The sequence below is a fragment of the Bos grunniens genome, chromosome 16 (assembly GCF_055505025.1).
Source record: "Bos grunniens cultivar Pamir isolate PY7600 chromosome 16, Bosgru_T2T1.0, whole genome shotgun sequence".
Lineage (NCBI taxonomy): Eukaryota > Metazoa > Chordata > Mammalia > Artiodactyla > Bovidae > Bos > Bos grunniens.
The window spans coordinates 39679761-39695021 of NC_141180.1; the positions used below are offsets into that span (position 1 = coordinate 39679761).

Here is a 15261-nt window from a genome sequence, read left to right on the forward strand (position 1 = left end):
TCAAGTGCAGTGTCTCTTAGCAGTAGAATAGATAAACAAAGTGGTGTGTTCATAAGTGGATTGGAACTCAGTGGTGAAAATAATGTCCCACTGATATATGGCATCAGTGTGAGCGGATCTCAAAGACATGTTATTGATCAAAAATAGAAACTTGCAAAAGAATACACACAGTTGGATTCTATTTATGTGAAGATCCCCTACATTAGCAGGACACACTAATGTATTTATTCTTCAGAAATGTATACACGGATGGTAAAACTACAAAGAAGGACACAGGAATGATTAAAAATTCAAACTAATGGAGTTGAGTGGGAGAGGTTTGGTGGGGAGTGTTACTCAGGAGCTTCAAAAGCACGTGTAATGTTCTCTTTCATAAGCTGAGTAGAGGGTACATGAGCGTTAGCAGTGATTTTATTCTTTAAACCATACATAAATGTTGTTTAAATATACCTTTTGTACATATGACACATTTTAAGATGAAAATTTTGAAAAACTTAACGAACTGCTGAATATACCTATTTATTCAACCAATGGTTCTTGATGTAAGAGGGTAGTTAAATTTAATAGTTACTTCAGCCACTGACACTGACACTGTTTTCCCAACCTGAGTCTGAGACACTTTTTTCCATCTTGAGTGTATCAAAAACAGGGCTTGCCTGCTCTTTAATAGAAGAGGGCACGTCCCGCCTGCCTGCCTTCCTCCCACCTTTGGAAGACCATGGTTGGGGTGCACGTATGCTGTGCTGCCCATGTCCTTGAGACAGCACAGACATCTGTAGGATAACCTGAAGCTAGAGAGGGTGCCTTCTGTGTGAAATCAAGTTGGAAATAGAAAGCTGTTATCCATAGTATGTCCTTGCTGAGCATTTGTGAACGGTGTTCCCCTGTAAACTCTTGGTATCTGCTGAGCAGATGTCTTATTTCCTGTGTTCTGCTAGGCTGGGAGCCATTTATTGAGCCCTGGCCATGCTCCGTATCCTGGCAACAACAGGCTGCTAGTCGTCTCCATCCTCCTCGACTGAAGCTGGAAGCCAAGGCCAAACAGCGCTTGGATGTCAACATCACCTCTGTGCTAATTGGTGAGTGGAAAGTTGTCTTTCGAACACTGGTACCCTTCTGTGCATACATCCCTTGTCTGGAAGGCTGTTAATTCTGGTTTAACAATTGCTCAGGCCTGTACCAGACGTCGCTTACTCCTCACAGCTGCTTTCCTGATAAACCCTAATTTGGCCTCATGGTGCTCCTTACCCCATTGCTCCAGAAGTGGCATCCTATGCTGGTGTTCTCGGTGCTTAAGCAAGAGCTTAGACCATGTGGGAAATACCCATGTCCATGACGAACTTTCTCCCCATGATGATTGGTCCCTGGGGTTTATTATGTCCTAGAAGTGAGTTTAAATTCATTTCTCTCACACTATTCACAGAATAATTCTTGAAATGTATGATTTTGATTGTCTTTAGAGAAAGGTCAGTTGTCTGTGCTGTTTCTCATCAATTATCGTGTTGACGTAACTCTAAAAATCACTGGGTTAACGGGTTGTCAAGCTAATGGCGTGAGCTCTAAAAGTGTCTTTGACAACACTGAAATGTACACTCCTGGGTTCAATATAGTGAGTCAGAATCTTGTCCCTATACTTGTCCTTGTATCAGAAGAATAGTAACATTATCACACAGTGAGATAGTGCCTTTGTTCACCATGAAGCCTACACTCACTGTTTGAGTTACTGATCCGTAGGCTCTGATTTTTGGTAACAATGTAGTGTCTGAGTGATAGTAACACATGCTACAGTTGTGCCTCAGTATCCAAAGGGATTGGTTCCAGCACCACACTCCCTACCCCTCACCTCCCCCGCCCCATCCACATCTGTGGCTGCTCAAGTCCCTTGTGTAAAATGGCCTAGTTCAGTGAATATGGTTGGCCCTCTGTATCTGCCTGCAGAGCCCACAGATATGGAGGGCAGACTGTCCTGCAAATCTGTGAACTTTGTTCAGGATATGTTTTGGGTTGAGTCTCATACAATATCCATTGGCTTATTCCATGTCAGAGTTAAGAGAATGTGTAGTGAAATGAGACTAGAAGTTTATTGATTCCTAAATTTTAAAAACACTGTTTTAGATTTGTAGGTTTCATTAATATCAGCAATGTAATGGTAAATAGATCTCATGATTCTTCTATATTATTTTGCCTTCTCTGTTATTTCTTATATAATCTGTTCATCTGGAAGTTTAGATAAAGTTTGGGACAGTGTTTTGAAAAGCCATGGTAAATAAGAGCTTACCTTAAATAAAAAGAGTTCTATTGATATATTTCTTATTAGTATTTAATTTAAAATGTTAACAGTCTTATGGACTCTGTGGGAGAGGGAGAGGGTGGGAAGATTTGGGAGAATGGCATTGAAGCCTGTATAATATCATGTATGAAACGAGTCGCCAGTCCAGGTTTGATGCACGATACTGGATGCTTGGGGCTGGTGCACTGGGACGACCCAGAGGGATGGTATGGGGAGGGAGGAGGGAGGAGGGCTCAGGATAGGGAACACATGTATACCTCTGGTGGATTCATTTCAATATTTGGCAAAACTAACACAATGTTGTAAAGTTTAAAAAAAAAAAAATGTCCTCTAAAAAGCATTCTTGTCATTGGTAAAGCTGTTTTATTTTTTTAACCTTTAATTCCTTATTTCTAAAACTGTGCTGAAACCCAGAAACATTGCTGTGACCTCTTAGTGTTTAAAGAAATATAATTTCTGTAGCCAAATACTAGAACTGAAAACCAGGAACTAAACATCCTTGTTTAAAAAAGTGTGATATTTTAATTAGTAAAGAAGGTCTTTATCCAAGTGTGGTGTGTAATAATTTTGTTAACCTGCTCTTCCTGTTGTAATTATCCTGTTGAAAAAGTAAAGCCACTTGTGGAGAACTGTCCGCTGGATTTCAGTCTCCTGAGTTTGGTGGCCTCCTAGCTGGTCTTTCTGCCTCCAAACCCTGCCCCTTAGCATGGCATGCCATGCTCTTCACAAAGCAAGTTGTTCTCTTGCCTAGGCTTCTTTGCTATGTCCCCTGTACCCCAGCATGTTGTACCAGAGTCACACCGCAGTATTCTGTGTTCCCTAAGTGTGACGTGTGCTTTCATATCTTAAAGTCTTTACATGTGCTGTTCTTTCTGCCTAGAATATCCTGTCTAGTCCTGTTGGTAACCTTACCTGCTTCAAGACCCAGAACAAAGGTCCTCACGTCTCTGGTGATTGCCATGCACTTGGCCGTGTGCTCCTCCACTTCTGCCAACGCAGAATAAACCTTCCCCTGTTACATGCTCCCATAGCATTTTGTTTGTATCTTTCTTTTAGCTCCTTTCACATTGTGGGATAGTTTTGTGGTGATGGTTGTTTTGCTAACGTTCATTTCTTCCAGTGGAGCATGAGGTTCTTCAGGGAACCAGTTTTCTCAGAGTCTAGCATAGGGCTCCACATTTAGCCAGGCATTCGATAAAAGCTTGTTTTGCTGAATTGAATTGATGTGACTTGAACTCTCAATCTTTACTGTTTGTGTTCTCAATATCTTTGGGGAATTTTTCCTAGATCAATACATAAGTACCAAGGAATCATGGATGGCAGATTACTGTAAACAGGACAAGGAAGTAGACCCCACCCCATCTGAAGACTGGATGGGCTCGTCAGTGGATCCTCCATGCTTTGGACAAAGTAAGGTTTTTCTCTACACATGTCTGACTAAATCACCTTTGACCTACACAGCCATGTTTCAGTGAGAAATTCAAATAGAACCATCATTTTCTATGGAAAAACCTACAGGAAATTCCGATTGCCTTCTACAACTGTTTTATTCTGTGGAAGGGACATTTTTCTTTTTCTTTCTGGCATGACACGCTGAACTTTTCCTCTCAGCTCTCATTCCACCATTGTGGGAGGAAAAGGACCTGCTGTGTGCCGTTCCTCAATTCCGGTCACGTGGCGCATAAACTGGGGCACCTGGAAATGCACTGGGGTGGCCATTGGTCAATTTGTGGTTTGCTCAGCAGAACAGTTTAATTGACTGGATTTTGAAGAACATCTTTTCAGGTGTCTGAATCTAAAGATTAGAGAGTTTGGATATATTCTTGAAGAGAGGGAGGGCGGGCTCCCATGTGGAAGCAATTGTTTCACGGGGGGGCCTGTACTATAAAGGAGAAAAGAATTGAATGCCCAGCCTCTGAAAGATAGAGAAGTCAGTGTGTTCTCTGTTAACAGTGTTTTCTTTCCTTATTTAACGCTTTACCATGGAGCTCTGATTTCCTCAGAGCTGGGGAGGTTGTGATGGCCAACGGCATGGTCCTTAGTTGTTCCACAAGCCATTGTCATCCAAATTCAACTCAGCCCAGCTCTTTCAGTGTGGTTTCTTTGGGGAGTCTTGGCCGGACTTAACATGGCTCATGAATACTTAACTATTCCATCTGGTCTGCAAACGTGTCACGGGAAGATGTATTTTCTTAGTGTACGAAGTATTTGAACTGGTTCGTCTCTCCTCAGGGTGTATAAATGGATTTTCTATCTGCCTTGTACTTCTTGAAGGAGGAACAAGGCCACGTCAGCTCTGTTTGCTCTGTGTGTTCCCAGGCTGTTGCTTCTGAGTCTCAAGGCCATTGCTTGGAAGCCAGGGCTTCTCAGATATCATCAGTTTCAATTCTAGCTCCTCCTCTGACCTTCCCCATTTGTGTGTTGAGAGAATGTAACGGAGCCTTCGTCTACCCAGAAGGCTCTAAATAATCTTTGTAATATGTAATGTGTCCTAAAGAGTGTGTTTCTAAAAACATTATTCATGCAGAGGGATTTTAAATCCAGACTCAGTGCAAACACTAAGAAGGCTGAATCTTTACGATTTTGTGAAGGACTTTCTTTTGTCCGTCTGCCACCTCTCCCCCTTTTATTTTAACATCTCCTCTTTCTTTATAGTTAATAAGCTACCGTATGTATGGTAAATGCCTGTGCTAAATTAAAGCTAGATTTTTATTTACTTACGGATTTTTGTGGTTACTTAGGCTTATAAAGTTTTAATATATCTTTTTAATTAGGCATGAGTGAACATACCTAAATTTCCACACTCTCTTCTTATTTAGACTTCTTGGATGATAGAATAGCAAGTGGGATTGCATTCTTCTACTAGGCCTGCTAAAGTAATTTTTGGGCATTTGTTTCCAAGGTCAGTCGGTTTGGATCTTGTTGAACCAATCACAAACCTTCAGCTCTTACTCTGGAATATTTAGTAATGATCCCCCCCAGATTTGTGCATTTTATTCAGGCCAGCTTCAAAATAAGCCCTTGAACTAGAGGTTCTTAGTATGAAGTTCAGCCTAAGGGAGCCGCTGATTTCTTAACTGTTTCTTTGGCTGGGAAAGAAAATAACGGCCTCTTTTTTGATATTATCACTGGCTTTGTTCAGTAAGGGCTGAGATTCCGTAGGTAAACCTGGATGGCATGGCATCTTAATTCATTAGTTTTGTAATCAGGGACCCTTTATGGAAATATAAAAAAAAAATGTTCTGGAAATGTCCATGGTTAACATGTAATGTAAATAAGACCATGAGGTAACTCCTCAGCTGAGACTGTAGGCTTGGAACACAGGCTGATTATTCCCCTTGAATTTTTGAGACCCGTTGGGGGCTAGCATTCTACTGCTACCGCCGTTTCCAATTGGAGCGGAGCAGCTCCCACTAAAATCTGTACTGCTTGTTCTTGGTAACTTTTCTATGCCATGTGAGAACAAGCATGCTTTAAATTAAAAATCCTCAAAAGGCTGGTCATTCTGTTCCAGTAAATGTGAGTACATTTTCTTTTCCCAACAGAGAAAAAAAGGAGCATGCTCTGTTGACACAGGCTCCACAGTAAAAGCCAGCATTAAAGCTGTCTGGCTCACCTCATCAAGTACCTCATGAGCGCCTAGTGATCACCAAAGGAATGAGCCAATAAGTGCATGATGCTTGCTGTGCTTGTAATGTACACTGTTTGCGCTAATGTTTCAGAGACGAATCTTCTTTTATGCTATATTGATTCTCACCCTCTAACTTTGTCTCTCCTGTCTACCAGGCCTCCCCCTTGTCTACCTTAGAACTAGGAGTACAGCCAGTCTGACTAACCTAGAGCACCAGATCTATGCTAGAGGTACAGTACAGCCAAGCGAGGGCTTGCTTTATTTTCCTGTTTTAAGAACTGCCTTGTACATCTTATTTTCTGTGAACACGGGAGCCAAATGGGGGTATACCCAGTTATGAGTACTTTGTTTTAATAACAGGAAAGATCATTTCCAACTAATGGACAAAGTGCTGTCTTGTATTAGAAGGAAGTGACGTGCTGATTCTTATTCTGTCTCTTGCATCTGCTTTTTAACCTTTAGTGGAAATGAAATCAACTCCACAGTGTATGACGCAGAAGCATCCAGTGTCAGTTAGAGGTGATGTCTATACTGAAAATCAAGAAAACCGTCCTCCATCAAGCCCTGCAGCAAGTCTTTGTTTATAGACTACTCTGTGAATGTTTATTCTCATGGTAATGCAAAGGGCGGTGTGGAGTAGGAGCTATGATGATCAGGAATGGAGCTCAGAAAAAAATTTCCAGTAAATGATTGCTTAGACACAAATCTTAATTTCCTTAGAAATGAATTGAGGTTCTTAGGAGGTAGAAAAAAGAATGTTTTTTGTTTCTATCTCTGATCCTTTAAGGGTTCTTGAGAATTTGACTGGTAAGTGAATATGAGAGGAAGACATCATAAACTTCAAGGAATTAGAATCCCAAAATGTTCAGTTCTTCTTTTGTGTGAAGGAGTGCAGTTTAATGTGAACGATTTATGTTTGTCCTTGGCTACCACCACCAGATCCTGGGTCATAGTGTATTTTGTAAAAATATACCTTCTGAGCTTCCTCTACTAGGAGTTCAGAACAGGGATATTAATAAATGAGGGCAGTACTATGTTTTTTTTCTGAAAGGTTTTGCTAGGATTGATGTTCGTGAGGAGGGCTCCCAAAGCCCAGGCTTGATTCTTCATTGTTTCATGAATTTATACTTCTTAGTTTTTCTTTATCTGTTATTTCATCTTTTGGGCTAAGCAGAGCATTATTCCTGTGTAGTCCATGGGGACAAGAGCTCAGAGAGAATAAGTAATTTGCCTCCATTCACATGAGAGGCCTGGGACTTTATTTCGCATGATTTACAAGCCAGGACCTTTCTGATAGGCTGAGCTCCTTACAGAGCATAAGAACCCGCACTGTGTATAATGGTCACATTTCCCTGGGGATCGGGTCCACAGGGCAGACATTTCCTCAGCTGGAGCTATTTAAGCTAAATGTGGATGTGAGGAGCTTGGGGTTCTTTTAGCCTATGAACCAATTAGGTCTGGTCACCAAAGGAGGTTTCTGAGGCCACCAGGGAATCCTGTTCTCTTTGGTGAGCTTGGGGCTTTTGTCCTCTGGCGCTATGCCCAAGGCAGGTACATAGCTGAGCTGGACTCTAGTATGGAAGATGTCCGCTCCTTCCCCTGTGAGTTTAGACTTGTGAGCCCCTCCACGTATTTTTATCTTCAGTGAGGCAGGCTGTTGAAGTCCCTGTGGGTATGTGCAATCCGCACAATCAGCTTGGGGACCTTAGCAGTGTGCCTACCTAGGCTATTTAATTTCACAGCCATATACTCATGAATACCTTTATATGGGTTCCTAGCACTTTATTCCATGTTACAGTGTGATCAAAGCTACTTGCCACCTGTTCTTTTTAAATCTAATTTGCAAATGGAAACTTAGCGTCTGGCTCACAGTGGGATATGAAAGCACATCTGGCTGCTTTTCCTCCTGGGCCCTTTATCTCCTTCAGTAAAGCTGCTTTCTGGCTCAAGGAGAGGGAGGCTCCTTTCAAGGTGCCACAGTGAGTACTGTTTACCCTGCTGACAGCTCTTAAATTTTTTACTCCCCCTCTGCTCTTGTCAGCAGCCTCACAGCTACTCCTTAATTTTCAACTTGTTGAACACTGATTTTTTTTTTTTAAATCAAGCCTTGGGAACTAAATGAGGCCATTGGGATGAGAAATGAGCATATTCTAGGTGGAGATTATATTTAGATGCATTTGGGGTGTCTCTAAAAAGCTAACCACTAAGTTGTGGGAACACGCTGGAGCCTACTTACTTACTTAGACTCCCCTGAGCCATTGTTCTTACCAAAACAGAACTTGTCTTAACCTGAAATGGCTTGTTGTGGCGTGTGTAGAGCACTAACTTCTGAAAACTTAAGAAGCTACAAAGGGAAAAGGAAACAGTGGTTACTTTTTAGAAGATGTGACACTGACTTAACCATACTGCCCCTGTGCCGTACCTGAGAGGTGGGAGAAGCAGGCTTTGATGGGGTTGGCCTTCTTGATTTTGCTGGCAGGAAACACACGGTCCTAGAAGATGAATTGAATTTTGCTGTAGTCTTCTCAGCCGGCAACTGCAGGCACCTCCAGCTGTCATTTTCTCCACAGCTGCAGACCACTTGGATCCTGGTCTTCCGAGGGCTGTCTTTGTGCTTTAAAGCCAGACACAGAGTAAGACTGGGCCTCGCCCGTTTTTGTCAGCCGGGTGTGTGTTGTTGAGCACGTCCGCCTGGAGGCTCCCAGCCCTAGGCTGGTGCTGCCTTTGTAGTTCCTGCTCCCACCTCGCTCTCTCTTTGTGTGGCCAGTAGAGGAAGCACAGGCCCTGGTAGGAGCCAGGGCCTCTCTGCTCCCAGGAGTGCACAGCAGGCTGCAGGGGCACCAGAGAGCCTTCCTCAGTCTGTTTCCAGTGTTCATCGTCAGGTCCAGCTCCCCCTGGAACTGGATCATATGGATCCGTTTCATATGGATCAGTGTTTCTCTCCAGTTTCCCCGATTAGAAGCTGCTTTGTGAAGGAAACCATATTTTGTGTTCCTCTTGGCATCTCCATAGAACCTGCCTTATACAGATGGTGAGGATATCTGTGCAAGAAAAATGAGCTAAAAACTTCATTTAAATAGCTTTGGGATAGTATCTTTTTGAATTTCCAGGGAGGAAAACCCACAACTGCATATGTAAGAGAACAGGAAAGGATGTTTTCATTTTTTTTATAAATGTGCTTAGTATGACTCAAGGGTAATTGTTATGCAAAAGAGAGCTTCCTGAAAGTACAAGTGTTTTGGACAAAGTGATACAAGTAACACGTGTTCTGTCTTGCTGCAATTCAGGTTATCCATTTAGAATGGCTTTCTTGGAAGCAGTAGAGGTTCATGTCTGTCTGTCTTGATGCCAGCCGTGGTAGAATCACGGGAGAATTGTGACGCGAGAGTTAAGGCCCATAAGAATCATGGGAGAATTGTGAGGCGAGAGTTGTCAACCATCACAGTCAGTTGTGGGGGACGGAGTCATCTCACAGTAGGCGGCAGAGTACATGGAGATGCCCTGCTTGGCCTGTCAGCACAGTTGTGGTGCTTCGTTCTTTTTTCTCTCCACTATCAGCCTCTTTGCGCAAGAGGCCATGGTGGGCACTGCCTCCAGGTTCCGGGAGGGTCTCTGCCACACAGGTCAGGGCGTGCGCTGACGGCCTTCTGTTTGCTCACAGCAGAGATGAAAGCCCCCAAGCGCCGGCAGCCGTTTGTCCCTTTTGCTCTGAGGAATCATACAGGCTGCACTCTGTGGTTTGCCACCCTGACCACCACGCCCACCAGGTAAGGAACACGGGATCTGTCACCTGGTGCCATCTCTCTCACCACAGGCTCCTGTGTACCAACCCAGCAGAGCAAGCCGGGCCCTCTGTGAGGCTCTTGGGATCCATTGCATTTGAATCAATAACATGATGTCTTGCTGAGGCTAATGATGGAGGTTCTGGTTCTACGTATAGTCTGTAGTCAGAGAAGTAGATTTTGAGTCTGAAATATCCAAACTGTGATCTTGATGCCTGGGCATCCATTGTTTTTAAAGTAAAAGTTGAGTAGTTTAAGGATATGAAAGAAAAGTCACTCCATCCTTTCTCCTCGGTCTTCATTCTACTTCCCTCTTTAAGAAAAGCTGTATGCTATTATGAAATCAAATGGTTTGCCCATTTTTCTTCCAAAACTGCTTGAAAATACTTCTCATATCCCTCACCTCCACCCCGAATTATCTTCCAAACCTGCAGCACACTTGAGACCAGGTGGAACTGGGTGGAGTTGGGAGAACAAATGAGTTCACCTAAGCCAAGTGAGAAGGCTCTCTAACAACTTTCTGCGGATTTAGACCTTGGCTCAACTCTCCAAATGCAGACTGATCTTCCCAATTTAGTAGTGAAGTATATGAAATGAGGACCAGAATCAGTTGATTTGAGAACGTATTTCTCTTGCCTCCACCAAGTATGGTAGTGCTCTAGAAGAAACTTTTTTTTTTTAGTCAGTTTTTTTAGTCACTTAAAAAAAAAAGTCACTTAAATATTGGGTTGGCCAAGAAATTCATTCAGGTTTTCTAATACTACAGTTAAAAGTCACAACTAGCTTACATAACTCCTTGGGTACCAGACTCTACTGCTGGCAGCAGGTGCTTCTGCAGTGATTGCTTTCTAGCTATTTGTAAAGTTTCAAATGTTGTGATTGATCATGAAGTTAACTTGAGTTACTGACCTTTAAGGTCCTCTTTTGCAGCCAGGTTATATGGCCTTATTGCTGCGAATTGCCTCCTGAGAGGGTTCCTGTTTCCAGCCCTGAGTTCTGGGTGAGAGAGGGGTGGAGAGAAAGAGGGACCAGCTGATACTGTCTGCTTTGGTTCCAGGGCTGCACTGTCTCACAGCGGGAGTCCAGGGGTGGTTCCGGAAGGGAACGGAACGCTTCTTGATGATGCTCACAACGTTAGCGAGTGGCGAGAAGTCCTGACGGGTGAAGAGATTCCCTTTGAATTTGAAGCAAGAGGAAAGCTAAGACACAGGTAAAATGTGGTTTTCTTTTTGCCTTAAAAAAGGGGGGGGAATATATATATATATAAATAATCGTCTCTAGTGTTTTGCCTCTTCACTTTCCTTTGTTAATGACTTTACTGTTTTATTTTTAAAAGGCATTTAGAAAACCAGTGTTTCCTTTTTAAAAAAATACAAAGACTATTTGGGAATACGTTTCTTTCCATCAGTTATCCCTATATTTGACAGGTGAGGTGGTAACTGGTATGTTCCATGTAACTACTTTGGTTGAAGCATAGACAGATCATAGCTCTCCAGTTCATTGCATCCTAGCTGGTTTTCATGATGGAGTGGTGACATGGTCTTATGAAAAACATTATCAAAGCACAGTGAGTTTTAAGCTACACATGTGCCCTTTCAGCAAGCAGATGGTTTCAGGAAGCAAAGCTGATAAGATGCTTTCATTCTTTTTTTTCTTAATATTTATTTATTTGGCTGTGTCAAACCTTAGCTGTGGCACGAGGGATCCTCACTGTGTTATGTGGGATCTTCCGACCTTCCATTATGGTGCACGGACTCTCTAGTTGCGAGGCTCAGGCTCTTGAGTGTGTGGGCTCAGTAGTTGAGGCTTATGGGTTTAGTTGCTCCACAGCATGAGGGATCTTAGTTCCAAGACCGGGGGTCAGACGCATGTCCCCTGCATTGGAAGGATTCTTAACCAGTGGACCCCCAGGAAAGCTGCATAAGATACTCTCATTCTAAGAATAACTCACTTAAGGAGACCACTTACTGATGCACTCAAAACCACCAGTTGAAGGCCGGGAATAAATGCAAAAGAACATTGTGCCTGGTAACTGAGAGGGTGTAAAATGTGTAATAAAATGTTCTTTTACTTGCCAACATTTTTAAGTAGAAGGGCTGTCTGGTGCATACTGAATAGTTAAGATTTTAGCGTTTGAGCCTCATCATCTAAAACTTGAGAGGTTGGCTTCAGCCTTCTGTGGTCACGTGTGTTCTTGGTGCGTTGATTCTTTGTATGCTCAAACACTTCTTCCTTCCATATAGCTCTGTGCCTGTGCACATTATTCCCTAGTGGCAAGAGTTCTGAACTTGGGTGCCTCCAGTGATTTTTAGGAAAAAAACAGTTTATAAAAAAAATCACTGCACTGGGCACATGTACCTGGAAACCATGTTAGAATTTCCAGGGAAGAGTGGTGAGCATTTTTCTGTTCCACAGAGTTCCTGGAGAAGCTAATTATAGAACCATTCGCTGTATTTCTTAATAAGCACTGCCTCTGTTGTAGGAGCGGTTTGGCTTTTTTGTCATTTCCGTTTCCATGTTTTGTAACTCATTTTAAGTCCCACCTTTCTGCTTGAATTCATTGAAAAATGCCTTCTCTGGCGTTTCCCCCTTTGGCGTCCTGTCCCCCACTCCCTGCCTCCCTCCCCTCTTCCCTTCCTGTCAGCCTCAAGTCCAATTCCTCATTTCAGGCTTCTGGCTTGAATTAGGCAGAATCTAAAATAGAATTAAATGTGCAATTTCCTCCCGTTCCTCCTGTTCTGCCCACTGCCTTCTACTGCAGTTTCAGCAGAGCACTTTAGCCCTAAAACCCTGCGGGCTCTGTGTCTCATTACCCTGTCTGTAAGCTTCTAGGACTGGAGCCCAGTGACTGAGTGTGGTTCTGAGAGAAGCTGGAGATTCCACAAAAGAACCAAGGAGAAAATGTCGTTTTAGGCATTTCCAAGAGTGTGGTTATGTGATTACATTGCTAGCGCAGCATTTTCACTACCCCACTGTCCCAATTTTAGCTGATGTTATCATTTCATGAAGGTTGAGGTGTAGGGGTGGGTGGAAGACAGACCCTAGCTAGTTCACCTGGTTTGTACAGAGGGAGGGCAGCTGCCACTCTTACTCAAGCTCTGTACATCTTGCAGTTTTGTTTTAAGCATAAGACACAGTTAAAAATATCCTCTTGATTTCCCTTGCATTAGGTAATCACCAAAAAGTTTGGCCAGCTGGGTTTTTATGTCATTATGCAGTAAATCCAATTTCAGGCTTTGCTTCTACTCCTCCCTTGATAGGATTGTGCTTAATGTCTTTTTCCGTGTTCTGCCTGACAGACACACCCATGACCTCCGGATCCATCAACTGCAAGTGAGAGTGAATGGCTGGGAGCAAGTGAGCCCAGTGTCTGTGGACAAAGTCGGGACCTTTTTCCGATACGCTGCACCAGATAAGAATTCCTCATCCTCTACGGTGTGTGGCTATGGCAAGGGTGTTCAGTGGCAGGGTTGTGCCTTGGCCACACACCCTCAAAGCCAGGCAGTCAGACAGGCCTGTAGTAGCCTTGCTCTAGTGAAATTTTCTTTCTTTTTTTAACTTTTTATTTTATATTGGAGTATAGCCTGATTGACAATATTGTAATAGTTTTAGGTGACAGCAGAATGACTCAGCCATACATGTCCATTCTCCCCCAAACTCCCCTCCTATCGAGGCTGTCATATAACACTGAGCAGAGTTCCCTGTGCTGTACAGTGGGTCCTTGTTGGCTATCCATTATAAATGAAATTTTCTCGTACTTCATTTTTCCTAGTGCTGGGAAGAGTATTTTGGGTCAGTCATAGGCTTTGATAATCACCATATAGATAAGCCAGCCAGTGGTTAGTTTTAGTAGAAAAACAGGACCTAAAATTGGCATCAACACATATTACCCTACCTGTGCAACTCCATTTTATCTGGCCAGAATGTGCAGGTGGGGGCTGCCATCCCAGCTGATACAACTGCCATGGGTGCTCTTGCCAGACAGTCACACTTCGAGGGGTAATGATGTTCCTTGCTGAGTAGCCAGTGGTGACTAGGAAAGCACAGATTGACGGAGATGTGGGAGCTTTCCTCATGCTCTCTTGCTTCATGAAATATGTTCTTGGAAGACACTGATGTTTTCATGGTCTGTCTCGTGCCCCAAGTTTCTTAGAAAAAGAAGCTTTCTTTCAAGATGACTTTTTTTCTGCCCAAGTTCACATCCAGGAACAAAAGGACTAATTTCCCCCAGAGACACCTTTCTATTGTCTTGATGCATCCTGGAGAATTTTGTATATATTGAATGATTGTAAAATGAATATTGCTTTTCCCATATCTTCCAAGATGCTTTTTCTTCATAGTAGACCGTACTTTACCTAAGAGTATGTATAAACATCGCCCTTGCAAACAACTGAAGTTGTTGTTGAATTTAACAATGCCTGTGCCTTAGCTCTGTACTGATTCTTTGACTTTGGGGATCTTTCTTAGATCGGCAGCCCGAGCAGCAGGACAAATATTATCCATCCCCAAGTTTATGTGAGTATGATTTTTCTGGTCACTGTGTTTACTGAGTGCACACATAGCTCCTGATGACCACTGGACTCTGTGGTTGGAATTTATCTTTTTCATTTTCTGTTAATGATTTCCTTCCTTTTAAAAGAACTTGCAAGGAAATGTTTTCACCTAACTTGGTATATGAGACTGAATATTATAGGGAAGGAGAAAAAAAAAGGGCAAATGTTTTGGTCCAAGGTCTCTTTTTCTAAATTAAATATAAATTAACCTTTGTACAGCTATATGTATTTTACAGGTTTTCCCCCAAAGGTCAACATGAAAGTAATTCAGAATGAAAAATAGTAAGATTCCCTCCCCTATTTGATTTTTGAAACATCACCGCAGGATGACATTAAAAGGCTGTCCTGTGGTTTTTGCTTATAATTTCTTCTCCTTGAGGATAGTAAGTTTCAAAATGTGAAATTTCAGATAAGCATAGAGACAACAAGATTGAGATTTAAGACAGGTGTTACTGGGCCCTTGTTCTCCCGGGGCTTTGCTGGGCTGGGTCAGCGGAGGCTTTCATGATGATTGTGTCCTTCTGATAACACTCTAGGAGGCTGTACTCCACCTTAAAATTTTTTTCGTTTTTAATTTAAAAAATTTATTTATTTTTAATTGGAGAATAATTGCTTTACAATATTGTGTTGGTTTCTGCCATGTCTCAACATGAATCAGCCATAGGTATATGTATGTCCCCTCCCTCTTGAACCTCCTTCCCAACCCTCATCCCATCCCACCCCTCTAGGTCATCACAGACACCGGGTTGAACTCCCTGTGTTACATAGGTCCTTCCCATTAGCTGTGTATTTTATACATGGCAATGTACATGTTTCAGTGCTACTCTCTCAATTTGTCCCACCCTCTCCTGCCCTCGCTGTGTCTTTAAGTCTGTTCTCTATGTCTGAGTCTCTATTCCTGCCCTGCAAATAGGTTCATCATATTAGGTTCTAGATTCCATAATATGTGTTGTTTGTTTTTCTCTTTCTGACCTACCTTACTCTGTATAACAGACTCTAGGTTCA

General features: G+C 42.7%; 1 protein-coding gene across 9 annotated transcripts in view; it reads left to right on the forward strand.

Moving 5' to 3' along the window:
• Positions 1–15261, forward strand: part of VPS13D (vacuolar protein sorting 13 homolog D) — a 275671-nt gene that overhangs the window by 92387 nt on the left and 168023 nt on the right. For 5 of the 9 annotated variants that reach the window (XR_015143441.1, XR_015143438.1, XM_086344602.1 and 2 more), the window contains 7 exons: positions 939–1079; positions 3578–3700; positions 6077–6151; positions 9586–9688; positions 10761–10913; positions 13003–13138; positions 14171–14218. Coding sequence is in view for 5 of the 9 variants with exons in the window: in XM_086344602.1 (XP_086200728.1) it covers positions 939–1079; positions 3578–3700; positions 6077–6151; positions 9586–9688; positions 10761–10913; positions 13003–13138; positions 14171–14218 (779 nt within the window). In the remaining 4 variants the exon portion in view is untranslated. Of the gene's footprint in view, positions 1–938; positions 1080–3577; positions 3701–6076; positions 6152–9582; positions 9689–10760; positions 10914–13002; positions 13139–14170; positions 14219–15261 lie in introns of those variants that run through there. The other 4 variants (XR_015143440.1, XM_086344605.1, XM_086344604.1 and 1 more) reach the window with 3 other exon arrangements.